The 26420-nt window shown below is 52.8% G+C and overlaps 8 protein-coding genes across 8 annotated transcripts; 4 read left to right on the top strand and 4 right to left on the bottom strand.

Annotated features, from left to right (window-relative positions):
• Nucleotides 1-259: 259 nt before the first annotated feature.
• On the top strand, nt 260-844 carry GMORB2_7268 (HIT domain; the record flags this gene model as incomplete). The annotated part of the gene is made up of 1 exon (XM_035469233.1): nt 260-844. The coding sequence occupies one exon, from the start codon at nt 260-262 to the stop codon at nt 842-844; it is 585 nt and encodes a 194-aa protein (XP_035320928.1).
• Nucleotides 845-1060: 216 nt separating this feature from the next.
• On the bottom strand, nt 1061-2141 carry GMORB2_7269 (glycerol 2-dehydrogenase (NADP+); the record flags this gene model as incomplete). The annotated part of the gene is made up of 3 exons (XM_035469234.1): nt 1061-1450; nt 1535-2018; nt 2125-2141. The coding sequence occupies 3 exons, from the start codon at nt 2139-2141 to the stop codon at nt 1061-1063; spliced, it is 891 nt and encodes a 296-aa protein (XP_035320929.1).
• A 1178-nt stretch (nt 2142-3319) lies between these two features.
• GMORB2_7270 (uncharacterized protein) lies at nt 3320-4342 on the bottom strand (the record flags this gene model as incomplete). Its single annotated transcript, XM_035469235.1, has 4 exons — nt 3320-3555; nt 3642-3790; nt 3950-3959; nt 4279-4342. 4 exons carry the CDS (start codon nt 4340-4342, stop codon nt 3320-3322), a joined length of 459 nt encoding a protein of 152 aa, XP_035320930.1.
• A 6052-nt stretch (nt 4343-10394) lies between these two features.
• Nucleotides 10395-13763, top strand: GMORB2_7271 (TBC1 domain family member 6; the record flags this gene model as incomplete). Its single annotated transcript, XM_035469236.1, has 1 exon — nt 10395-13763. One exon carries the CDS (start codon nt 10395-10397, stop codon nt 13761-13763), a length of 3369 nt encoding a protein of 1122 aa, XP_035320931.1.
• A 1081-nt stretch (nt 13764-14844) lies between these two features.
• GMORB2_7272 (ubiquitin-conjugating enzyme E2 D) lies at nt 14845-15333 on the bottom strand (the record flags this gene model as incomplete). The annotated part of the gene is made up of 1 exon (XM_035469237.1): nt 14845-15333. One exon carries the CDS (start codon nt 15331-15333, stop codon nt 14845-14847), a length of 489 nt encoding a protein of 162 aa, XP_035320932.1.
• A 3058-nt stretch (nt 15334-18391) lies between these two features.
• On the top strand, nt 18392-19180 carry GMORB2_7273 (ribosomal RNA-processing protein 1; the record flags this gene model as incomplete). The annotated part of the gene is made up of 2 exons (XM_035469238.1): nt 18392-18434; nt 18516-19180. 2 exons carry the CDS (start codon nt 18392-18394, stop codon nt 19178-19180), a joined length of 708 nt encoding a protein of 235 aa, XP_035320933.1.
• Nucleotides 19181-19857: 677 nt separating this feature from the next.
• On the bottom strand, nt 19858-20772 carry GMORB2_7274 (inositol oxygenase; the record flags this gene model as incomplete). Its single annotated transcript, XM_035469239.1, has 1 exon — nt 19858-20772. One exon carries the CDS (start codon nt 20770-20772, stop codon nt 19858-19860), a length of 915 nt encoding a protein of 304 aa, XP_035320934.1.
• Nucleotides 20773-22539: 1767 nt separating this feature from the next.
• GMORB2_7275 (uncharacterized protein) lies at nt 22540-22894 on the top strand (the record flags this gene model as incomplete). The annotated part of the gene is made up of 2 exons (XM_035469240.1): nt 22540-22671; nt 22772-22894. The coding sequence occupies 2 exons, from the start codon at nt 22540-22542 to the stop codon at nt 22892-22894; spliced, it is 255 nt and encodes an 84-aa protein (XP_035320935.1).
• Nucleotides 22895-26420: the final 3526 nt, after the last annotated feature.

Genomic DNA, 26420 nt, shown 5'->3' on the forward strand with positions numbered 1-26420 from the left:
TCGCAGATGATTGCAAAGACATACATGTCGATGAAAGCGCATATCCTCTGTACTCTTAATAATAACCTAGGATCTAATAACCCTTGTTGGTGTTAAACCCGAATATGGTGGGTCCCTTCCATCCCCAGAACCTCGGGAAGAACGACCCCAACCTTCCAGTCTCATCAATTTGATCCTTTGTCATCACCCACCGCTTTTCCATGTATGAATACGAGAACGCGTCCATCACCGTCTCCCCAAAAGAAGAAGAAAAGCAGCAATGAGCTACCCAGAACCCACATGTCCGTTCTGCTTGATAGCTGCATCCCATGCGCCCTTCACGCCCGGCTGCCCACCGTCCAACATACCACCTCCCACGACGACGACGCCGTCCTCCTTCGTCGTTCTGTCCACCCCGTCGCTCATTTCCTTCCTGGACATCATGCCCCTGAGTAGAGGACACCTCCTTCTCTGCCCGCGCGCCCACCGCACCCGCCTGACCGACACCACGCCCGCCGAGTCGCGCAGGCTGGGCGCGGCCGCGCGCCTGCTATCCGCCGCGCTGAAGCGTGCAACCGGCGTGGCCGACTGGAACGTGCTGCAGAACAACGGCGCCGCCGCAGCCCAGGTCGTGCCCCATGTCCACTACCATCTCATCCCTAGGCCGGATATACGTGCCCGTGGCAGGATGAGCGAGAGCTTCACCATGTTTGGGAGGGGTACCCGCCAGGAGCTGGATGATGATGAGGCCGAGGTCCTGGCTGCCAGCATACGACGTCATGTTGCTGCTATCGTGGCCGAGGAGGGAGCCGAGTTGGTTGACGACCTCGAAATGGGGCCGTCACCAACTGATGAGAAGTTGTGATGCTGGGAAGGACGAGGGGTAGGTGTCACCCTGGCGTTCTAAGCGTTGCTACTTGTCAAATGATACCACATACACAAGGATTGCCTTTATATATGGATATATCAAGGGTTGCCCCCTAGGCTCGATCGGCTTTTTTTTTCTTCATTTTTTTTATTTCTATTTCTATTTTTTTTTTCACTTCTATTAAAAACGACAGGGTGACTCTACAGTCCTAATTTACTCGTCGTCACCGAAAAATACCTGCACCGGAAGCCATTTGTCACCGCACACCTTGAAGCGCTCGGGGATGGAATCGATCTGAGCGACCTCGTCATCCGTCAAGTCCCATCCGTCGAGGGCAAAGTTAGCCTCGATGCGCGACGGCGTCACACTCTTGGGGATGACACTCCAGCCCTTCTTGAGACCCCAGATGAGGAGGACCTGCTGGGGTGTCTTGCCCTTGGCCTCAGCAATCTTGAGGAGCTTTTCATTCTTATAGAGAGGGGAGTCGGTGGATCCCAGGCACGAGTATCCCGTCGCGTGGATGCCCTTCTCCTTGAGGTGGGCGACTAGCTTGGGAGAGGGGTTGCAGGGGTGGAGCTCAATCTGGTTGACGGCGGGGGTGATCTGTTTTTTTTTCCGTCTTCATGTCAGTCTTCTGTGCAGGTATGTATGATACGGGAGGCGGTGGAGAGGTGGTAGGTGGCATACCTTGGTGTCAGGGCTGGCCAGCAGCTTATCAATGTTGCCAATGCTAAAGTTGGAGACACCAATGTTGCGCACTTTGCCGGTGCCGACGAGCTTCTGCATCTCGCGCCAGGTGTCGCGGAAGTCCCAGTCGGGGTAGTGCTTCTTGAGGTCGGTGGGGTCAGTCGAGCTAGGCCAGTGCATGAGGTATAGGTCGACGTAGTCGGTCTGGAGGTCCTTCAGGCTGGAGGCGATACCCTCCTCGACGCGCTTGTGCCACGGGTTGTCGAGCTTGGTGGTGAGCCAGATCTCGGAGCGGGGTACGCCCGACTGCTTGATGCCGTCGCCCACGGCCTTCTCGTTGCCATAGGCCAAGGCCGTGTCGATGTGACGGTAACCGGCGAGGAGGGCGGCCTTGACGGCGGCCGTGACCTCTTCGGGCTTAGACTGCCATGTTCCCAGACCGACGGCGGGGATCTTGTCGCCCGTGTTGAGGGTGTACTTGAGGCTGGTGATGCGATGGGGTAAGTTAGTATGTGTGGTGTGGTGTGGTGTGGTGTGGTGTGATGTTTTGATATGGGCGGGACGCTGTTGTTACTGCCGCTACTACTCACCTGGTGTAGTTGGTCATTGTAAAGTTCGTCTCGGTTCTTCGAGAAAGGCTGTTTCTATGGATGGTCTCTGTATATGAGAGGAAGAAGAGGAAGAAGAGTGTTGCTGAGAAGAAAAGAGAAGTGCGAGGATAGTTTTTCTCCCAATCTCGACAATTGCCCCTCGTCTTATAGCTGTGACGCGACTGAGGGAAGGTCCAACCTGGTTCCTTCCCCACGTATCTCGTCCACCAATTGGCAATTTCCGTGGGACGAGCAAAGCGGGCAGGGCGGGGCTTTTTAGGCTAATTACCTCTACACGACGAAAAGAGAGGGGACGAGAAGGGAGGGGAGGTTTTCTGTGGATAATCCCACCTGCCATTCTACCTGTACAAGTACTAGACGACATGTAGTCTTAGATGGTCGTACGAGTATTAGTTGGTACCGGTCATGTTTACAACGATTGGAGAATCCTGAGAGATGCATAGAGAATCGATTGCTTACATCCTGACTTCTTACTCGTAGGCTTTGTTGAGCCGCATGAGGATGTTTACACTCGTGTTCTTGTTCTGGCAATGACCGGCAGGATGTGCGAGTCTTGATATAGAGAGTGCTACTGGTGCCTACCAAGTAGTAGGTATTACAGGTTACAAGGCATTGGGAGAAGCAAAGATGTGCTCCGTTGGATATTAGATATGTGTACAGAAACTCTATATATACAGCATACCACCGATGTTCCGAGAACCCTCCTGCAAGAATCATCTGCAGCATGGGCAAGCATGTGCTCGCACATACATAGAGTACTCGTATGACATGCTACGGGTGGATACGCCCCAATTAATGAGGGGGGGGGTCCAAGTTCTGGTATGACGACGAGCTAGCAGTTACCGATCATTCTGGAATTGTCATACTTACCAAAACAGCAAGATGACGGGGGAAAAAAGAAGGAGGAAGAAGAAAAAGACGCAGCTTGGGTAAAAGCATGTGAAGCATGTATGCCCGAGGCCAACCGTCATCGAGGGGAAGCATGCAATACCGGGTGGGAGGGCTTTGCAGCTCTTCCCTCCTGCACGCGCACATATCTTGACACATTGGCAGATATCACATTTCCTTTCGATTCATTCATCTACTCAGTCCATGATATATCCATGAAAGACAGACCAGCATACAAGTCACATTGCCGAAAGAACCCGCAGCCGTGACAAACAAAGTCGTCGACCTAGACCTCGGCGGTAGCAGGCTCCCTTTCAGTCTCACCATCAGCCTCAGCTTCGGCAGGCTTCTCAGCAGCAGGAGCCTTGACGTCCTTGTCCTTGACGTCCTTGGTCTCTTCGGCGGAAGCATCCTCGTCCTTGTCACCATCGGCCTCAGCGTCCTTCTCGGCCGTGGCATCGCCGTTAGTGGCATCCTCGGGCGCATCGGCGGTTTTGCGCTTCTTGGCGGGAGGTGCGTCTTCTGATTAGACACGGCAAGAGTCAGAGAGATGGTTTCAGGACGTTCGATGCATGTGTGCTGGGCGGGAAGAGAGAGAATAAACTTACCCTTGGCTCCGTTGGCGCCATCCTTCTTGCCATCGGCGCCCTCTTCCTCGTCCTCATCGTCTTCATCGTCATCTTGCGCCTCTGCGTCTTCCTCTGCGTCTTCCTCGTCTTCCTCGGAGACTTCCTCCTCATCTCCGGTTGAGACGTACCTGAAATTGAATGATGGTCAGCCACATGCTGTACAGTTGCGCAATTGACTTTTCGGTTGCGCGTCGCAAAGAAACGAGGAGGCGCATTGCGGCGCAAGACTCGGCAACTCCCCAGTCGAAGGGGGAAACATGACGCAACTTTGAATATCAAAAACTTACTCCTCTTCCTCTTCGGCGTCAGAATCCTCAGGAAGGGAAACGAGCTCCTCCTCTTCCTCCTCTTCCTCCTCTTGCTTTCTCTTGCGGGTAACCATGGTGTCGTGTGTGTGTGTGTGTGGTCGCAATTGACGAGATTCAACCTCGGATAATAAAAAACGAGGACGGAGATTGGGTAAGAAGGGAAAAGGGACCCCAACTTCTGATGACAATGAAAAGGAATGGGCGTGTGTGTGTGGGAAGAGAGAAAAAAGGGCCTAATACCAGGTGAAAAAGAAAGAGGGAAACGGGAGAGGGAGGGAGGAAGAGAGGGGAGGGGAGCTGCGAGCTACGGAGTGGTTGGAGGGTCGGAGCTAGAGCTACTATTACTACGAGGCTGCAAACAAGTTGGTACATGATGTTTCATTGTTGACTGACGTAATAACCATGTACCTTTTTTTCCTCTTGTTCTACGATGTGGCGCGACCAGAAAACATACAATGAAGCGTGCCACAGGCCAAGAGATGGGGGAAGGGGGGGGGGGGGAAGGAGGCAGTGGCAGTGAAAGGGAGCGGGGAGGAGAAGAGGAGTGCGAAGACGACGGGAAAGAGAGAAGCTTCAATCCCAACAACGCGGGCGTCATGCCCGTACAAAGTACCTGCAGCTGACAGGGTACATGGCACGATGGAGCAAGTGTCTGCGTGAAAGGTTGTATTGTCCTAGGAGGGTGTACTGACTCGCTCTCAAGCTCAAGCGGGATGTTGGTCGAACCTGCGGAAAGCAAGCAAGATGGGACAGGGAGGGGAGTCAAGCTATCAGACACGCCATCTCACGGCTGACCAATCATCAGCACCGGTCACAGGGAGTCAATATATCATGGACCCAGAGCCTAGAAAGGTTTCCAGCACGGGATGCGGAGTACGTAGACCGGAGATCGAATGAGGGCACTGTGCTGCGGACCGTCTGTCGTCATCGGAGCTGAGTCACGTGATAGAATCAGGATGGAGAAAAGAGGTATGCCGGGCCGTCCGTCTTATATATGTACGTTACCCTGAGGGGATAGGAAAAGGATCAGTGAGTTATATCACCAGTGGGTCTTGTAGCAGCTTCTATCCATTCTGTATTTTGTTGGGGACTGTAGACGTCTGTGATGGTAGGGAGAATGAACCAACTGGTCTGGCTGCCATCAAGCTGACCGTGGCCACGACGCCTTACTTACCCTATAGATGATCGGCTTCGACTCGTGCCCAAGCAGCTTAAACGCAAGGGAGAAAGAGCCGCCTTTATAACCATAATGTCGTGCAGAATGCATTATTCCACCTCGCACTACACGAGGAGTGCATGCTCGGATTGTGAGTTGTACCAAGGCTTCCTCGGAAGAGGCCCAAGCACAGGAACGTTCTGTCCTGACATGGACCATCAGTCAGAAGCTGACGTGAGACAGGACGGGTGGTTTAGCACGGGATGAAGGGACACATGTTGAGTTGTTCTATTCTTGACTCTTATTTTTGTAGACATTCATTAGAGCATATTCCCGCCGTAGTATCTGATCATTAATGTGGACACAAAGGGGGATTGAAAGAGGAGAATTTGGCCGGGGGGGGGGGGGGGGGGGGGGGGGGGGGGGGGGGGGGGGGGGGGGGGGGGGGTTGGTTAATTAATAGGGGAAAGCAATTGTTGTTATCCATCCAGCAAAAAATAGTGTAAGAGAGAAATCTAGAGAAAAAGGGATGAGAAAAAAGAGAGAGCCATCTCCGGTACAGGGAATCGAACCCTGGGCTCCGCGGAATGTTTTCCCTCAGATTGTGAGAGCGCGAAATGTTAGCCACTACACCATACCGGATGTGAGAAGGCTGTGATTGGCCAATTGTTGGAAGAGGGGCTGGTGAGGAGCATTATATCCCAGGCGCACGCCTATTCTGTACTGTAGATGGGGGACTATGGAGGGACAATGAAGAGGACAATAGATATTGAAACTGGAGGATTGAGAACCGAGAGGGTTCATTGCGCGGTCTATTAACGCAGACACACACAAACATGCGCACACAAACACATACACACACCTCTGCATAAGGCTGGCTGGCTGGCTCTAGGTCTAGCTGCAGCCTGCATGTGCTTGATGCAAGGTAGCTGCAGATGGGAGGGCTGATTAGACCGAGAGCAACACAGGCTGGCTGGGTATCGGCAATAAGCGAGAGGCCATATTAGCAGCCCGTAGCTTGTAGGTCTAGGAGAAGGAAGGTGCATGTTGCATGTAAGAGGCATCTGGACTAAGTAGACTCTAGTTCGATATCACGAGGGCAGATTATAGGATGGTTGGTATTGCATACTCACAAGTACGAGTATTTTATCAAGATATTCAGGACTCCATTTCAACTGACAACTTCACATCAGTGCAACCTTTTAGCCGTACTCCGCACCATCGGCGACAGCATTGGACTCATCTTCAATTCATTCCACCTTCCTTCCATGAGCCACCCCACCCCTATACTACAGGCTACAGGCTAAAACCGGCGTGGAGTCTTGGCTACCATCCCTACAAGGTTCCTTGTGAGACGTCTGACATTTCGGGGGGACCGACCGGGATGACCTTCCTGAGCATCTTTTCACATCGCATGCTCTTGTCGGTGGCGGCCCAGCGCACCGAGACATTGGACTTATTACAGAGGGGAGGCCAGCTGATTACTCGTACGCTGTGAACAATGACAAGGGCCAGGTCAGCTACGTCACAAGGCGTCTCGGGTAGGGAGAGATTATCTTCTCCCCCATTGGTCTACTATCCACCCCCTTTTGTTGTCAACTCTTTATGCTCGTATCTGTCTGCGGAGAGTAGCAAGGGGTGAATATAAACAAAAGCAAAGAAATGGTGAGAATTTTTTTTTCCTCTTTCAAATTTCATTTCCACGGTAATAAACGAAAGTTATAAGCTTGTTGCTTATTCCGCAGAGATTCTGAAATGTTTGAGGCACACAAAGGGGTTGTAAAGTGAGGAAAAGTGATGATGATATTAATAGCTATTTCACTTACAAAGGTAGAAAGCCAGATGTGTATTATTATGTGTGTGCAACGGTCTGCGTGTGTTATGTGACCTGCTAGGTAGGTCAAACATAAAAGAGAAGGCTGATCACTTGCTTGAGCAATTTCAACGGCCGCGCGTCTGACGAAAGAGCAACTCTATGGAGTATCGATACACGAGTAGACAAGAGAGGAAGAAGCTAGGTTTCCACCCAAGAAAAAGAACAAAAAGAACAGCTAGAAGAAGAGGGGACGGAGGAGAAAGAAGAGAAAAAGAAAGAGAAAGAGAAAGAAAGACGCTCCTTACGAATGATTACCATGGTGAAAAAGCCCCGCGGAAATTGAGCAGACAGGGTTGTTACCTTAGCAGTTGACGACGGGCCGGATGGAGTGCCTTGCCATGCCATGCGTGCGTACCCTTTACAGGGGGATGGGAGATGATGGAGCCACAGATTCGGAAGGGCCTTGTTTTTACCTTTCTTGGATCTCTCCTTGAATATTTCTCAAGTCCTTTTTCATATACGAGTATACATGTATCGTAAAGGTGGAATTGGGATCTTTTGAAAATGCAATGCAAGAGCAGCATAGAATATAAAAGAGAGGGGAGAAGACCATGCAAGGAGAAGGAGAGGATATGCATCCCCCGTGCAACCCGTCTTGGTCTGTCTCTGAGATGATATCCGCCGTCTCACATGGTGGCAAGACGTGTGATTGATACGATAATGTCTGCTCGGGAGGAGACAAAACGACAAGAGGAAGAAGAAGCAGAAGAAGAAACGAGAATGATTCTATCTGTACATTCGTTTTTTTGGGGAAATTCTCAATTCTAGGAGGGGGGGAAGAGGGGTCAAAGAGGTCAAAGGGTTATTATGTGCTGTACATGTACTCCACCTTTGCCCACCTCGTATGCTTCATATGTATTCACGAGCGGGAAAAGGAAGATAGGATGAGTGCATATACGACGTGGACAGCTGGAATACGGTTGTATCACGGATCATGGACCATGGGATGATGGTAATACTCATTCCCTATCACTCAGACCTAATTCATCCCATGTTGGCGAGTTACGGACAAATGCTTCGACGTGATACATACGGCGTACATGTATCAGTGTCCAGCGCGGAGGCGTGGTCAGTGACGTTTTGTGGAATGAGCTGGTGACGGCTGAAACGGCGGAGGAAAGGCAGTGGCATAGAAGTGTCTCGGTATGACGCGAGAGTTGCGAAAGTATGTCATCACTATTCAAGTGGTCGTTGGATGAGGTATGTGAAGGGGATTGTGCGGTGAGTAATACCGGTGATGTTAGTAGTACGGAGTAGGAGCAGTATTGCTACTACATATACCGAGTATGGAGTACGGTACGGCATACAGATTGCAGACTTGGCAGATGTGATGATGACAGTCGAAGGAGCTGTACGGACATGGGCTATTTGATTGGTATGCGCATATTGTACAGATTACTCATACAATGGAATGATTCATGAATAGCCAATATCGTGCAGCTCTCCACACAACTCCGTATTACCCGCACATCTGACCTTTATTAGTAATGATTCTATATGTAATACATGCTCGTATATACAGATGCAATGGAAATCTCAGTTATGCGGTATTAATGGATAGTCTGATAAATCCTAATTCTCAACCCTCACTGCCCAATCCTCCCTCGCTCTTTCCTTTTTTTCTTTCTTGTATGGGCCTTTGGGCTGAAGGAGGGCCTTGAGTCGCTCTTTCCCGACTGGAAGAGATATACCTGTCTGTACATACTCGTACATGGGAGGAGAGAGCAATGGCAAAGTATAAAACACCAAAATTCTTTGGCAAAATTCTGGTTATAAGTTCGGCCCCTGCTCATCCAGCCATACCGTAATAATGGATCTATCAATATACTTCTCATGTACTTGCAGATGCTGCTACTACATCATAGTAATCCGTACCTATTATTACTTTGTAAAAATACTCATTCATGTAGGGTTGCAGTACCTTGCATGTACTCGTACTCCGAGTCTGACTATCATGGGTCATAATACCTGTACCCGTACGCTGCTCCCCTGCCTGTCCCGTGCGTTTGGTTACCGGCAGCCACGGGTACGGTCCCTCGTCCCCCGTTGATTTGATCGATTCCGCAACTTCTTTACATGGTATGATGTACTATATAATGCATTTTATTGTGACCCGTACTGGTAGAGTCTCTTGACTCTTTGGGAGCGCCTCCCCCCAGTGCTCTGTACGTACGAGTAGCGGTACTAACAGGTATTATTACTATATACAGGTACTCCTGGACGCCCCTCAACCCCCGTCATTCTTGTGCCTGGTGCCTGAACTTGCCCAATGCCTATTGCCCGCCAAGTGATACCTTTTGCAATGTATCATGTCACTCCGTAGTTTTGCACTGAAGCTAATCACAATAGTCGCCATATGTACTCGTGCTCAGCAGTGTATTTTCTTTTTTCTTTCTTTTTTTCTTTCTTTTTTTCTCTCTCTCTTCTTTGGACTTCGAGTCTGTGACAGGCGCTGACACTTGCAAAGGCCCAACCAAAGGCTCCAAGGCCCATTTCGGTTGCGACACACGCTCTTGTCACGTTCTCAACGCTTCAGCGCCCCACGAAATAATATACCGACATACCTCGGAAGGAGTAGTCTGACTTTGGTCCTCTTTCATTTCCAACGCTGGTTTCTTTTCCACGCATCACAGCAATATACGTTCATTTTCTCTGTCTCTATCTCTGTTTCCTATTTACTCCTTCATTTCCATCCTCTCTGTGGACGAACGCACACACACATTCTTTCTCTCGCTTTGCAGCAAATCAACTCGATATCCTCTCCCAGACGACGACTTTACGACTCTACGAAAAAAAAAAAGGAAGAAAAATCACCTCCGCCGTCTCGCCCCCTTTCCCCCCTCACTTCATAGGAGGCCGACGCTGTCAACGTCGATCCAAACAATAAATACCCGAACTCGACCTATGCAAACATTGAGAGGGCAAACCTGCATCTTCCCGACACCCAAGCTCCTCCTTTCGGCACATACTCAGACTAGCTCCGAAGCCTTTTTGTGTCACCTTTCCCGCTCCCTTGAACGGCTGTGCACATGATCATCAAGGGCCACCCGCCCAACGACGACTCAGGCCCGACAAACTTGCTAGACAAAAACAAGACGCTCCCTTGACAGCTGGGAATCCAATTTATCAAGGAAAAAAAAACCCCCCGTCCTTCCTTCAAATACCGAAACACTTCAGAACATTTGGCAAGCACCCGCCAACACTCTCATCCATATCGACTGTCTCTTCCGTTTGTGCCCCAGGGAGATGGAACACGGCTTCGACATCCGGACTCGACCTCTCTATATTCGACAAACTGCGCGCCTTGATTCTGTCCTAGCCCGAATTTGATAGAAACAACATCCACCGGGCCCAGCACGTCGACGCTGGGCTCGTGGAATCAATCTGGAATGATGCCTATAGCCGTTCCCAACGACTGGGCTGTCGACGAGAGCAAAAGTCGGAGCCCCATGGCCTCGCCGAGTCTTCGTCAGCCCGACGATGGCTCCTTCTATGAACCCTATCAGCCTCCACAACAGTCATATCAGTACGAGCAGCCACCCCCCTCGCCTTCGACTGCCGGTAGGCCTCCTCGCCAACCTTTCCCCCCCCGATCCGCCTCCAACGCTCCGCCATACGCTCCCATGCCATCGGCCGCCCTGCCGCCATCCCCCGCCACATATGACGGCTCGCCCCGGCCCTTCCCCCACGGTCACCCTCCTCCGCCTCCCTCCCTCAAGATGGGACGTCGGCCTCCGGACCTCGCCTACATCCCGCCCGCTGCTGGGTCTTATTCTCGCTGGGACACTCTCCCCCGCAACGGCCCCTTCTCCCCAGCCGTCAGCACACCGTCCTCGCCCATGTTCGGCCCCAACGGCCCCCCCCCACCCCCAGGTCCCCTCGGCGGTCCTCCGCCTCCTCGGCTACGTTCCCGTCCAACGACACCCGCCCTCGACACCACGGCATTTCCCGAATTCCCTGGCGAACCTGCGAGGCCCATGACAGGAATGTCATCGTCGTCCGAAGTGCGTACTTTCCAGGGTCGGGATGGTGCAGTCGGTGCCGGCGCTGGCGTAGTCGGCAACTTTTCCCTCCCACGGAAGCTGAGCCTCAAGCAGCCCATCTTCGGAGATATGTCTGGCTCACCAGGCCTACCGCCTCTGCCTCCGCCTCTCACCCCGTCCGAGGAGATTCACATGGACATGTCCTCCCCGGCGGGCCGCCTGCCTAGCCCGAGCCCCTGGCAGCGCCCCAGACGGCCGTCAATCATGTCAAACGTGTCGTCGTCCACATGGGCCCCCGGATTTTCGCCGACGACGTCAGAATTTCCCGACTCTCGTAACGGCCCGCCACGCGTGAGGAATGTCGGGCGGCCTCCGCTGTCCGCCACCCGGCCTCATTTTGGCTACGGTAATAGGGTGGATAGCGCGCGTTCCGCACCTACCATTGGTGGTGGGGCCACCACCCCCTGGGCTAGCGGAGATGAGCTGAGATCCAGTTTCAGATCTCAGCTAACTGCCAGCTCTGCACCAGGCACAGCCTACACCGAACGTAGCAGCGTCCTCACCAAGGAGAGCTCTGCCACTTCTCTCGATGCCCACCAAGATGGCGACGTCGAGGAGCCCAGTTTAGAGGATGTCATGGGAATGTATGAGAATGGCTTTGACGACGACGGGGAAAACCATTATGAAGACGACCAACACAACCAGACTCACAGCCACAGCCACAACGCCAACAATAGCCACAGCAGCAACAACAGTCCCGACAATCTCAACAACAACATCAATATTGACAGGAGCGTCAACAATAATGACAACGACAACAACAACAACAACAACGACGACGTAACCGATAGCAATATCCAAAACCACGACCAACGACTCGATAACAGTTCATCCGACCGAGACGCCGACGACGAGGCAGACTATTATTCCCGCCCCCCAACGGCTGCCTCGGAACAGTATCCGCCTACCTCATCGTACGACGGGCCAACGACTGAACCTATAATGGAGTCCGCCGACGTTACAGCTGTACCACAACCGTCCCCTGCTCGTCCGGCGTCGCCGCCGCTTCCGACATCGAGGCTCGACGCCGAGATTCGACAATCCAAAATGATCTTCACCAGCCCGGCATTTGTCGCTTCCGTGCCTCACCTGGCGGCCTCTTCCATGAAGCCTGTCGGCGGAAACATCAATGGCGACGACGAATTCGACGAAGACGAAACCGAGAGACGTGATTCGTCGATGCGGTCCGACACGTCGGGCACCACGGCCACCACGGCCACCCACCAGTACCACCCGTATGGTGTCGACCGAGGACCCAACGGCTCGCCGCAGGCCTTCTCGCCATCGGACGCCGTCGGCTACGACATGCCGCCGATGACGCACGCCGACTCGGTTCAGGATCACGACGACACCAGGGGCCCGTCGCCCCAACCCTCCTTCGTGCCATCCACCCGTAGCTACTCCCAGCCGAGCCCTCCGCCGCCAGGCCCCGACCTGCCCGTCGAGGTGGAGGAGCCCGGTTCACGAGACCGCTACGGGTTCAAGAAGGAATCGCAATACATCTCGCGTAAGCAGTACGACGATTGGGACAAGGGCTACACGGAGTACCTGGACCGCCGGAAGAAGAAGTGGACGGCCTTCCTCAAGGAGAACTCGCTCATGACGGACGAGCCCAACCGCTTCCCGTCGCCGTCGGCCAAGACCAAGAAATTTGTTCGCAAGGGCATCCCACCCGACTGGCGAGGCGCCGCCTGGTTCTACTATGCCGGCGGACCGGCCATCATGGCCAAGCACGGCGGGCTGTACGCTAAGATGCTGCAGAAGAAGGCCAAGCGGATCGACGTCGAGGCCATCGAGAGGGACCTCCACCGCACATTCCCCGACAACGTCAACTTCCGGCCGCCAGGCTCGACATCCATCAACGCGGGCGACCACAAGATCATCGACTCGGCCGACACGGTTCAGCCTAAGCCCGAGGAGCCGCCTATCATCTCTTCGTTGCGGCGGGTGCTCTTCGCCTTCTCCATCTACAACCAGAACATTGGGTACTGCCAGAGTCTCAACTTCATCGCCGGCATGCTGCTCCTGTTCGTCGATAATGAGGAGCAGTGCTTCTGGCTGCTCAACGTCGTCACGCATATCTACCTCCCCGGGACTCACGAGCTCAGTCTCGAGGGCTCCAGGGTGGACCTGAGCGTGCTGATGACGGAGATTCGCGACACGATGCCAGCGGTGTGGGACAGAATAGGTGGGGAGCTGGAGGCCCAGCCCAACGGGGGCGCAGCGCGGCCGTCGACGGGCCGGTCCCTGCGACGACCGAAGCTGGGGCGACGCAAGGACCAGACGACGTTGACGACGGAGAGGCTGCCCCCCATCACCATGTGCATGACGGCGTGGTTCATGAGCTGTTTCATCGGCACGCTGCCGATCGAGACGACGCTGCGTGTCTGGGACGTCTTCTTCTACGAAGGATCCAAGACGCTGTTCCGCATCGCGCTGGCCATCTTCAAGAGCGGCGAGTCCGAGATCCTGTCGGTGTCTGATCCTATGGAGATGTTTGGCGTGGTGCAGTCGATGCCTCGCAAGATGCTGGATGCCAACGCGCTGTTGGATACATGCTTCCGCCGACGCAACGGCTTCGGCCACCTCAGCCAGGGGGCCATCGATGAGCGTCGACAGGCTCGACGCGAGGAGGCTCAACAGCAGAAATTGGGGCAGGGGCAGGGAGCCAGCAGTGGTGGCGGTGAGGGTAAGGGCTTGTTTGGCCGTAAGAAGTAGGATCTTGTACGACCTGCAGAGTAGTGCGTGTGGTTTTGTTGATCTACTTGTGCCGTCTGCTCAATTTTCCTCGACAATAACGTTAAAGGCGGCTCTCACATTTGTCTCTTGACCACATCTGCAAGAGGCTCCAGAAGGTCTCATGTCTTGTTCACATACCGAACAGGGTAGAATACAACAAGACACAGTACAGGCAAACGAATTCCGGCGTTTTGGCAGCAAGAATAGGAGGTTGCAGGAACAGAGACCTGCCCGATGGATCTTGTATTTTCTTTTCTTCTCTCTCCTTTACACTTTTGTATGTTTCTGGCATATTGCATTAGCATGGCGATGTTTTGTCTTCCTTATTTTATTTTCTCTACGCATCATCGCCCTTCATCTGACAAATGTGTCACTTTTTCTTCCCCTTTTCATCTCACACCTTTTTCTTTTTCTTACACTAGACAGTCGACACACGACACCCGTCTTATTCTATCTTGGTTCTTACTTTTCCCTTTTCTTTTATTTCTCTTTCCCTCTCGAGACCTTTCATCTTCCCTTTTCGTCTCGGGGAGGGTTTAATGATGGTTACGGCTGCACTCACAATGATCTGCCCACGGCTGTTTTCATTTCCCCCCCAACTCTTTTGCTGTCCGTCTTCTTTTCTTGCTGCCTAGTTATCTTTGCCCTTTTCTTCTTCTCTACTCTCTAGAGGTGGGTAGGATAGAATAAAATGAATAGACATGTCACTTGACTTGTGTGCTTGACTACGGGTGTAGTTGTAACTCGACATTACTGTGTGTACGAGCAGGATGTAATACTATTTAGCTGTAAAATATCAAACATTGGCTCTGAAACTAGTCAGACTTGGTCCGATTCTTTCTTTTCCTCTTCGAAATTTCACAGTGACGAACATGAAATTGCACAACTATTTATAGAGGATTTATAAAGCACTCCTTCTTCTTCTACCATAGGCTGGGGCACAGGAAAGGCAATGTATAGCAACAGGATGGTAACAAATAAGAGGTAATAGGGAAAGATAGAAAAGATGTGGGGGGGAGAAGAATATAGTTGTCAAAAGAATAACGAATCTTCAAGAAAGCTATGCGGGCGGAAATTCTGGCTCCTTGGAAGCATATTTTTCAACGTAAGTAGCAACATTGGCCTCCCACCCTTCCCTATCAGCCCTGTACTCGTGAGCGATGCGCTCCTCTAGGGGGTCGTCGGGCTGAGGTTCGACGAGGAGGTTGCGGATGCTGTCGAGCACGGCGGCAATCTTTGTGCTGGGCTTCCAGTTCTCTGGTTTCAGTATGGCCAGGCAGACGTTTCCCAGGCTGTCGTTGGTCACGTTGGGGTGGTAGATGCGCGTGACGAACTTGACGATGGGCGGCTTGAAAGGGTAGTCAACAGGGAGGGAGAGGACGATGCCGAAGATGCCCGGGTGGAAGGGCGTCGTCGTCGGCGGTCGGAGCGTCAGGTGCCATGTGTGTAGGGTCTCGGACGGGGCTAGGGAGATGGTGTAGCCTTCCGGTGGAGAGGTGGAGAGCTCGGAGAATTCCTGTTTTTTTTTGGGGGGTTTTTTTTTGGTCATGAGAGAGTTTTGTTATGTGATCATCAGATGAAGGAAGAGGGTAAGGTGGGAAAAAGGAAAGAAGAAATTGACAAGGGAAGGGGGGGGGGGGGGCGAGGGGAGAGGTTACCTTGGCGATGCGTTTGGTAGACATTTTTCTTCTTATCTTCTTCTTTCTCTGACTTGGTCGTGATGAAGAAGAATCTCTGCCGGTGAAGATGGCAGCTTTTTTTCTCCTGGATGACGGTGCAACTTGGTGACAAATGACAGCTTGGTGATGATGCAGCTTGGTGATGATGCACTTGGTGATATGATGGTTGTTGTGACGTTGGAACGTCCAAGGTGGTGGGGCTGCGGGGTCTTATTCTTAGTGCGGCAGATTCACGCTTGTTAGGCCTGGGGCCCTAAAAGGGGGGAGTTTCTTTTGGGGGGGGGGGGGGGGGGTGGGTTTGATATGAGCGCTGTGAGCGCTGTAATGTGTGGTAATATGTGGTATTATTATAGTGGGTAGTCGAAAAGGTTGTAAAGTCTGGGTCAGTNACAGCTTGGTGATGATGCAGCTTGGTGATGATGCACTTGGTGATATGATGGTTGTTGTGACGTTGGAACGTCCAAGGTGGTGGGGCTGCGGGGTCGTAATCTTAGTTCGGCAGATTAAAGCTTGTTAGGCCTGGGGCCCTAAAGGGGGGGAGTTTCTTTTGGGGGGGGGGGGCGCGTTTGGGTTTGATATGAGCGCTGTGAGCGCTGTAATGTGTGGTAATATGTGGTATTATTATAGTGGGTAGTCGAAAAGGTTGTAAAGTCTGGGTCAGTGTTGTTGGTGAGAGTACAGTCGATGAATAGTCATTAATGAGGGCATCTACTATCTATTAGATATCTCCGTCAGAATACTCGTAGTTGCTAGAGATTTCTATCTGGAGACCGTGTATATATCATCACAGTGTACGTGTGCTTGGATGTGCTTGGATGTGCTTTGATGGTGTTGTTTTGTCTGCCGAGGCACATTGTCCTGGCCTTGTACCTCTCCGATAATGATGCCCAACTACGGAGTAATGCCAGTATTGCATGCAATACTCCGTACTACCAGTGATTCCACCCTTGTCCGTCACTGTCCAAGGTAATACCATCCGGGCCTGGGGCTTATTGCTGGTAGACTTCTTCTTGAACAATTCTCACCCCAACTCCCACTTGTTCGTGTAGCGGCAAGAAGGTTGTAGCCAAGACTGCTGCTACAGTGCCTACCCCTGCGACCCGTTCGAGCGTCTCCACTGCGTCCCCCGGCCGCGACGGCTCCCAAGTTAACGGGGAAAAGGGACTCGGCTCGTCAAAGTTGACATCGTGGACAATGAGGAAGAGGACAAATATGAGGGCGATGACGAGGAATAATCACCGACTCCAAAGCGTCCTAGATAATCCGTTGTCCCCGGGAACGACCATGATGACGATCCGTTCGCTAGGGGTTCGTCTAAGATCCTAGCAACTCGGCAGCGTCGCCCTGTCGCTTCGAGTTCCGCGTCTTCGGCCGCAAATACGACGCCAGCGCGTCGGACCTAGACGGCTGCTGCTCGTCGGGCGAAGGTGGACAAGAGAATAGAGTCATGGTCGTCGGGTTCCTTGCCGCCACCGCTTGGAAATCCTCGCGGTGTGTTCCTCTGGATCTTGGTTGGCTGGCTGGATAGTGAGAAGAAGAAGAGGAACAGACAAGATCAATACATATTACACCTTTTTCGTACCACATCGAGTGCCTCGTGCCCTTGATCCAAACACTATCGTGAACCCAGTCGCGGAGAGACGCTACAAGTTGACCCTCAAGCGAGATTGAAGCTGCTGGCCTCCGCATATCTTCTTCATAATCCACCCATTTCGTGCGGTACTGCCTTCTTTTTCCATTGAATCTGTGTGTCATGTTCTTCTTGAATTCTGGTGGGCTGTCAGACAATGAGTCTGCTTGGGGTAGGGGAGAGGGGGGGGGGGGGGGGGGGGGGGGGGTAGTGAGATAAGTGACAAGGTCTGCGTATAGAGGCGTGGCAGAAGCGTTATAGTGATGGATGCACCAGTGGCAAGTGCATGAGCATTGATCGTTGCCCTCTTCCTTGATGGAATCGGGGTCAGTGACTACTTATGTGCCACTTTCGGGTCTCTTTCGCTCCACTTCTGTACATTTTCCCAAATGGGTCCCTGACAAGGAGAAGATCTTTAACGGGACTGATCTCAGATCCGTCCTGGCAAGGCCAATTGTGAAGGCCTTTTTTTTTAGCGTCCCTCGAGGCTGGTTTGTATACTTCGTGATGGCCATATAGAGAAGAGAGAAACTGGATGGTTGGGGGGAGGGGTGAAAGGGCAGTATATTGCAGAGAAAAGATACAGAGACATTAGTCATGTTTGCCGGATTATAGTGACAAGAGATCAGATAGGCTTGGCCGGTGCGCGGGAGCTAGGTTGCAGAATCAGGGAAATGAACAAGTTCAAAAGACAGCAGTGGTCTACTGTGAAGCTGAGACTTGGGAAGCTGCTGAAGTCTGTGAGGCAGTGGTATGTGAAGCTGGGCTTTGTATTGATGTCAGAGAAAGAGGGAGAGAAATCTAAAGAAAACACGGAAGAGTGCTCTCTCTTTATACTGCCCCCCCCCCCCCCCCCCCTTTCCAAAAAAAAAAAAAAAGAAGTCTTTCTCATGTCTCTCTCCAGGTTTCTGCCTCATTTTTGGCCTTAATCTCTACAGCTGCGTGATCGCTGTCGGTCACCTGCGAACAGTCGCAAGAACAGTCGCAAGATAGAAGGAGCGGCTGCTGTTGTTATTCGGGTCATCGGTGACTTGCCTCGTTCAGTTGATGCGTACTGCGATGCCACTGCAACTTGTTGGTGTTCACTGCAGCATCAACCCCTGTCCCACCCACTTCACCCGGACACACCCACAGCTGGCCGACGCGGGGCAGATTCCTTGACCGCCCCGGCAGAAAAAAAAAAGTTGCGAGAGACATGCCAAGGTCGATTTATTCGTGCTTTCCGATATTGGTCCCTCCTACGTATCACCGAGTCAAACCATATTCAATACAACAAGATATTCGGAAAATTGCCCATGATGGAAGCGCAGATGCCATTCATCAGAAATCTCGCATCGAGTGGTACGTTTTCCCTCCCTATCTTTCCCCCCCCCCGCAACCCATCCTCCTCTGATCAGGCATTGACAAGCAGCTCTCACACAGATCGCAAACTACGCACCACATCACTCGACTCCTTGAAACTGTTCCTCTCATCGCGCACATGCCTCACCCAGACCGACGCCCTGAAGCTGTGGAAGGGTCTCTACTACGCCATGTGGATGACGGACCGACCCATCCCCCAGCAGCGTCTGGCCGCGGACCTCGGCCGGCTCGCCGACGACGCGCCCATCCGCTCGCCCGCCGACAAGGCCACCTGGTTCTCAGCCTTCTGGGACGTCCTGGGCCAGCAGTGGTCGTCGATTGACAAGCACCGTCTGGACAAGTTCCTCATGCTCGTCCGTCGCGTTCTGGCCGCCAACCTGCGCCTCGCGTCGCAGGAGGAGGACGTCGCTGCCGTGCTGACGAGCTGGCCCTTGGACAAGGAGGGTGACCTGCGTGCCGTGCCGCTCGGCCTGAGGCTGCACGTGCTCGATATCCTGGTCGACGAGCTGGAGCGCGAGGCGTGCCTCGAGAATGACGAGTTCGTCCAGAAGATTGGCCAGGTGCTCCAGAGTCTCTACGGGTGTCCCATCAAGCAGGTCAGGGAACGCTCGCGCGAGACGTACAGCGACGAGAGGTTACCCTGGGCCGAGAAGAAGGCGGACGAGGACAGGCAGGACGTGGATGGTGACGATGACGACGACGAGTGGGGTGGCTTCGACGACTAGATGCAGCGCACGGCCGGGAACGACTACCATACCCAAACTCCGACCCAGAACAGGTCCGTCTGTACCGGCGCCACCGGTTCAAGTTCACAGACGGGCATCTATGCTTCTACGACTCAAATCTCCCACGGTTCCGCACCCATCAGCATAGCAGTGACGGAACCCAAGATACACACGACTACACTCACACTTTACCTACCCGGGAGGACGACACGGTCGCCTGTGGTCCGAGCCCATCATCATGATCTGATGATTATAAATGTCCATCTATGAGGGAATACCGAAAGGGCGGAGACCGAGGCCGTGGAAGGCACATCTACCTACATGTGTCACACTACGTTGAACACGTCATATCATAATGTAAAAAGCATCACATCCGCGGCCGCATACAAGGGGAGAAAAAAGAAGAAGAAAAAGAGCTCTAGAAATTTGAGAAAACGCACTTTGTCTGATGAATGTATCGTGCCATGTAAATATAGTGATGATGATAGAAGCATGATGTTCCTTTATTTTCCCCCAAAATTTCAACCCAAGACTCTGATTTTATTTTAAATACAACCCTAGTTCAATTTCCTCGCTCGCAAAATAGAAAGAAAGAAAGAAAAGAAAGGAAATTGAGAAAAGAAGATAAAAAGAAAAAAGAAGAGAGGTATTTTCCGATCGCCAACCTCCTCCCCCCCTCACCACTCGAGCTCACCCTTGGGGAAGAACTCGTTGATGAGGTCCATGTAGTAGGGCTTGAGCTCTTCGACCTCGGGGACACCATCGCTCTTGCTGTAGAGGTCGTAAGGGTTGAAGGCTTGAACGGCCCTGAGCATGTCGTAGTCCTTCTCGACCATGAGGTGGCGGTAGGCTCCCTCGCGGTGCCAGGGGTAGAAGGAGTGGTAGCGGATCATGGCGAGCGACTCGGCGGGCAGGGTGCTCTGGTCCTTGACGACGTGGTATAGGTACTCGTCGTGGCCCCAGCTGAGCATGACGTTGTCGAGGCCGCAGTGGGGCGCGTAGACGCCGTACTCGGACGAGTAGACGGGGTCGTGGCTGTCGGGGTTGCCGGCAAAGGTGTCGGGGTAGATGATGCGGCGGTCGAAGGCGCAGCCGACGGGAAAGGTGTCGCCCACCACGTCCCACTGGCCCTGGGTCTCCAGCTCGGGGAAGAAGAGCATGAGCTTGCCGAGGTCGTGGATCAGTCCGGTGACCTGCATCCAGCGCGGCTTCCCGTCGCGACGGATGGCCTCGGCGCTCTGCAGGAGGTGCTGGATCTGCGAGAGGCTCGTGTCCGGGTCCGACTCGTCCACCAGCGTGTCCAGCTTCTCCATGGCCTGCCAGATGGTCATGCGCGGCCGCACGCGCGACGCGCTGTAGAACCGGCTCCGGGCCAACAGGTTGTACGCCACCGTCTGCTTCTGGTGCTGTTCCCGGTAGAAGTTGCGGACCCGGTCGCACGCATCCTCGTACTGCCGGAACGTGTCCTTATCCTTCTGCACGTCAAACTTGGACTTGCTGTCGTACTTGATCACGTTGACGTCGTCGATGGCGTCCGAGATGCTCTCTAGAAACTGCCCGTCCGCCACGTCTGCTAGTGCTGTGGGTGCCATTCTGCGTCGTGTGTCGTGTGTATGTGTGCTGTATAGGCAAGTATCGATATTGAACTTTAGAGGATGTAGATTTCGGAGTGAATAGGTATCAGGGAGAATATGGATTTTGAAGCGTATAGATTTCCAATTTGGGTTTTTTTTCTTTTTTTTTTCCAAAAAAAAAAATAGAAAGAGTCAAAAAAGAAGGGGTTCTGCTGTATGTGGAAGAATGAAGAGAGAAGTTGACCAGAGGCCTGGACAACCTCGACCCTTTAAGTATACGACAGACCACCAGCCATTACAATCTCTGCCCCTTGAGGTAAGACCCTTTCCATCTTCAAAACGGTATCCTCGCCCGGGGGGAGGAAAGAAGGAAAACAGCCTTGTGTGGGGTGATCCGTTGATGCGTAAAAGGACTGGATCTGGTGGATTGATCTACGCAGCATCGTGTGTCCCAAAGAAGCAACAGGCGCCGGGATTACCATTTTGAGATTCAGGTACGTACCGACGCGCGAGTACTCAGGGTACTCAGGCCAATCATCTATCCCGCTATACATTTCCTCTTTTGGTGATACCATTTGGGAAGGCACCAGAGAAATCTTTTTCTTCCTTTTTTTCTTCATCTTCTTCATCCGAAGAGAGTATCTCTCCGCGTTGATCATGCATCATGTCGTCGACCATCCTACTCCATACAACCGCCATTCTTTACACTTGACTTGGTTTTGCCGAGTGTATCATGCCTGATTTCAACTCACTCCGATCCGGGGTCCCTTTCCCTCCTCCTCTCCCATCCTCTCTCTGGTAATTACCCCGCTGGGCTGGGATTCTCTCGGATGCGGGGTTCATTAGTTTATATACCCCTCCCTTGGCCCAACTCGGTGATATATCGACAATACGACAGGTTACGTCTGATACTCTACGCAAGTGTCTTGGCTCTCATACCGCATCAGCAGGTGATGACTACTGCTTCCCAATTCCCTGGATACCAAGATAGGGAGGGGGCCATCAACAGATTGCCTCCCCTACCTCTTCTCCCGCCCGGACGTTCAACTGTGTGCCGGGAGCAGGGTATGCCAGACATCGCGCATCAACCTATGTCGTGGCAGGTGCCTACGGCATGAACCGGGAAAGGGGATGTAAGGAGAGCCTCACAGCATGCCATACGCTCAATAGGGGCCTGACAAGCAAGCGAAGAGACTGGTGATCCGAGAGGGAAGACCGACGACCCCCCTGTATCCCTCCAACTACGTCGTATACCCGAATTGCACCCGCCAGACGCGAGCTCGGGGACCGTCGTCTTCATAAGTCATACCGTATCTCGTCATATGGCAAGGACTGCTACTGGGCCCGATCTCAACCAAGACAGCGCTTCTCTACCCGACAGCATCCTGCACATGCCAACGTGCAGAGGGACACTGACAGCAACTCTCGAGATGAAGAGCGACCTGGTGGTTTCATCCCGGGACGCCCGGCCCCGCTCGTTTCCTGAGCGACTACGTACGGCCTGCCTTCCTGCTCTCTCGACTTGTGTAGTCCTCATCACGATAAAAATAGAAACAGCGGTGACTCTCCCCGGTCTCGTATTGTGCAGGCTAGAGACTAGAGGATCACTCTATGATGCATCGTTACGGAGGGGGGACGACTAGGGCCGTGGTACTTGTTGATCTAGAAGAAAGAGAGAAGAAGCCCGAGTGCATACGAACAGCAGTCGTCCCGGGGGGGGGGGGTAGTACAACGGAAGCTCCAACGCTGTCCGGCAGAAGTAAAGTCCTAGAGTACCACATGAAAATGGCAGGACAACGGCATCACGCCATCATTCGTCTCGTCTGGGAATCGACCGAGCCCCTCGACTACCGCTGGACCAGCACACCCCCTACACAGCGGTGTCTAGGCAGCGGAGTCTACACAGCGGGAGGGGAGGTTTGCCTGCAGTCTAAAAGGCCCGGTGACGACTTCGATAGAGAGAGAGCTGCTGACGCTGATTCAAATTCTCCTGTCACGAAGGCGACCCGTTTTTCAGATAGCACGCCGTCTGTGCGGGGTTCCAGATAGTGACGACGTCGATGCCAAGAGCGCTATGAAGTTGGACGTCTCGATGGACGTCTCGATGGACGTCTCGATACTCGGCAATCTGGACATATGACAGCACGTCAGTCACAGGTTCCCGTCAGCATCACCGACTCCAAGTTCTTAATGCCGGCCCAAGCCGCAGCAGGTCGCACCGGGAGTTATACGACACGGCGCTAGTCATTTGTTCTTGACTTGTTCTACGGCTGCCATCCCGGTTCCAGTCAACGGGTTGTCCAAGCTGTGGTGTGCCTGAGCCATTAGCGAGGCAGGCATATCATGACTTAGCACAAGGATATCATGACAGGATATTACATGTTCTTGTAGTCTGCCAATGCAGATCTGGAGATCTACATGGTGGATGTATACCCCTGGGGGGGGGGGGGGGGGGACACCACGGGAGACAGTGCCGGCATGATGCCATTGAACTAATACGGCAGCCCCAGGTACACAACTCTGTGTACAGATTTCGCTTAGTGCCTACCCCAACAGAGTATGCGGCCTCTCTGTATGCAGTCTCGGAGCAACACCTCTCCATGTAGGTTTTAAAACGGCAATACGAAATAGGCATCCATGCTGGTCTTGCCTACGCAGACTCAAAGAGCCACACTTCCCTTCAGACAGGTACGGCACCGGGGAGGACGTAAGGTGACGAGATACAACATGGCTGGCCACTCTCCGTGCCGGGACACCACACATGGTACCATACACAGACACGACTCGGATGACGCACGGCCGGGAACTATCAACTAAGGTGCCAATTGGACATGAAAATGCCACGGCCCACAGCCAAACTCTCCCTCCTCGCTACACTCGTGTGGTGCAAGAGACTGGCGGTACTAGATGCTCTACCCGTAGAAGACGAAAGGAACAAGGAGTCGAGCATCCAGAATCCAGAGCAACACGCTATACCTCCCCCCCCATGTTCGAGTCGACACCATCCACAACACAACGGCACTGTTGCTACGCCTGAGTACTTTGCATCCGTGGATTCGTATTGTGCCATCGACTGGCCTGGTAGAAGTTGCCGATGACGTGACCACCAGGAAAGGAGAGGAGAGATTAGGTCATGTCCAGGGTCGAGAATGGGATGGAAGATATCATGCCAAAGTATATATGCTCTCGACGCAGGATAAAACCTCGTAATGGTAACATATCGGAGAAGTGGGCGACCTTCCCCATGCCTGTTTGGAGAATACCCCTTGGTTATGATGAAGAAGGCTCGAGAAGGGTCCGAGAGGCCACGAGAGTTGGCGTTGTCACAAGCAAGAGCTCCGCACATGTGTCTGTACGGGAGAGAAGAAGGGTACAGAGGGAGAGGGGGGAGGTGGCATAAACTGTAAACGAGCACCTTGATGCCTGGTACCTTACGGTACCAGGCATGTGATATCTTTTCCGCCTCCGGGTGACATCGGAGCGGGAATGCTAAGGAGAGCAAGAGCAAGCCATGTACCTTGACCGAAGGGATCGTACCCAGTAATCATAATGGGAGACATGCTCGACAAGACGTGCGACAGGAAAGTCAATGGGCTCTAGGGACAGCAACCCTCCGACCGAGTCCCGCCGCCTCACTTCTGACTGACTCCATCAATGGTCGTGAAGCTTATGCTCGACGTACCTCTCACGGCTCTCAACTGAGCTAGCTAGAGTACGATACGAGAGAGGCTCTCGGTGGCTCCCAGACTCCAGGTTATTTCCCAATGCGGAATGCAGCGGGGAGGGATGGGGTCCCTCGACGATGGTACGCTGATGGCTGCATGCTAGTCCTGGGTCCAGACTGGCGCCATCGAAGCGGGAAGAGAGGGAGAGGGAGAGGAGAGAGCTCAGTACGAGTAGAGCCGACTGGTCAGTTTACGAAGGAGGACGAGGAAAACAAGGACGAGGACAAGAGTCTAACCGGCGACCAGTGATGGCCTGAGAGGGACTGTGAAGAGTCTAGGTGGAAAATTGTATATTTCCGTGAAAGAAAAAGAAAAAAAACAGGGTATGAAGCATCATCATCTGACTCATTCACACTCAACACTCAAGCCGTGGCCATTCGGAATATTCCAAGCAACAAACCTCTCGGGAAGATGGGGACTACGTCAGGATGGCATCTGAGGTCAGACAATATTTGAAAAGGTGGTATACTGCGTGACAGAATACGGTTTCCATAAACGGTCACGAGATATGAGATAACCCTGGAGGAACAGCGGGACCGAGAGAGAAAACATGAGGCGAATGATGCTGATGAGATCAATGTAGGACTTGAGCCGCATGTGTTCACGAGTAAAGATACCAGCATGTCAATTTTCGCGGGACCGAGATGATATGCCAGGGGCAACTCTCTCACTCGGCTTGTGACGGTAGAAAAGGGGGGAGGGCAGGGGGGACTTGATTATACATGGCTGCATGGTGCTGCGCAAGGACTAAACATTTACTGCAAGGCCTCCCAGAAACCCCAGTCCTGCAAAGTAAAAGGAACCCAGAAACGCAGACAGTTCCAGAGGTACTGGCTGGTTGATAGCAGAGTTGCAGTCAGAGAACAAGGAAAAAGGGCACGCACTAGAGAAACAAGCAGCTCAACGGCTATCGCAGTAGCGTCTGCCCAATCTCGGCTGAGGCGTGTCGTCCCGTTGCAACAGGCGGGCGGCAATGGAAAGATCGGCAGAGCGCATGACGGACATGGTTCAAGGCTAGAGCAGTGCCAATTCCGCTACTGCATTGTATACAGAAGAAGCGTAAAGTGAATCGAGGCACAATTGTCTTGGCAGCTCAGATCAGAAGCCAAAAGGGGACAGGCAGTTGCATACAGATGGACAGATACACACCCACATACACCCACACCCGCACCTACACACACCCACCCACACACACGCAGAGAGAGAGAGAGAGAGAGAAAGGGGGGGGGGAGACTAGATGTATTTTTTTGTGTGGCAGGTTGGTAGCCAAGGCACTTAATTACTACTTTCCCCACTCCCATCATCTACAACCGGGTTAGTCTTGATATGGTCCCATGGGACGAACAGGAACATGTCTGTCGTAGTACTGGATAGAATAGAGAACCTCCAGCTGTCCACAGCGTGACACGGTGAGTTTCCCCTCCTAACGACCTATGGTGAGGGATAACAGTGTGATACATGTAGAGTATGGAGGAATGAAGGAACTCCTCGTAGGACCCCGTCCCTTTGGCTTGTGTGAGGTGCCAACCGATGTGGCGGTACAGATACATATCGTGGATCTACCGAGAGTAAAGAGAAGAGAAAGGCTTGGCTACATAAGCTGTCATGCATGCGACTCCAGGTCTGCGCGGATTCCTGGAAGCTTCCAATCTTCTAAGAATAGATATTTCGTCGGCGAGATTCCAAGTCAAGAAGGTCGGGAGGAGAGAGAAGCTGGAGAGGGTCGGGTGCAGCCACTTCATATATGGCGTCGACCTCAGTAACCCCTCGTGATCTGTTTTGGGACCGGTAAGAAAACTTTGACACTGGCAGGACAATAGAAAGAGAGTGAGAAAAGGAGATATTGGGGCAAAAAAGAGAAAGAAAGCAATTTCGTTGATTGTCAGAGAGAGAGTAAAGACAGCAGTAGACGCCACCAAAGGTCCATACCCTCCTCCCCCC

Source organism: Geosmithia morbida, assembly GCF_012550715.1.
Source record: "Geosmithia morbida isolate 1262 chromosome Unknown scaffold_8, whole genome shotgun sequence".
Taxonomy (NCBI): domain Eukaryota; kingdom Fungi; phylum Ascomycota; class Sordariomycetes; order Hypocreales; family Bionectriaceae; genus Geosmithia; species Geosmithia morbida.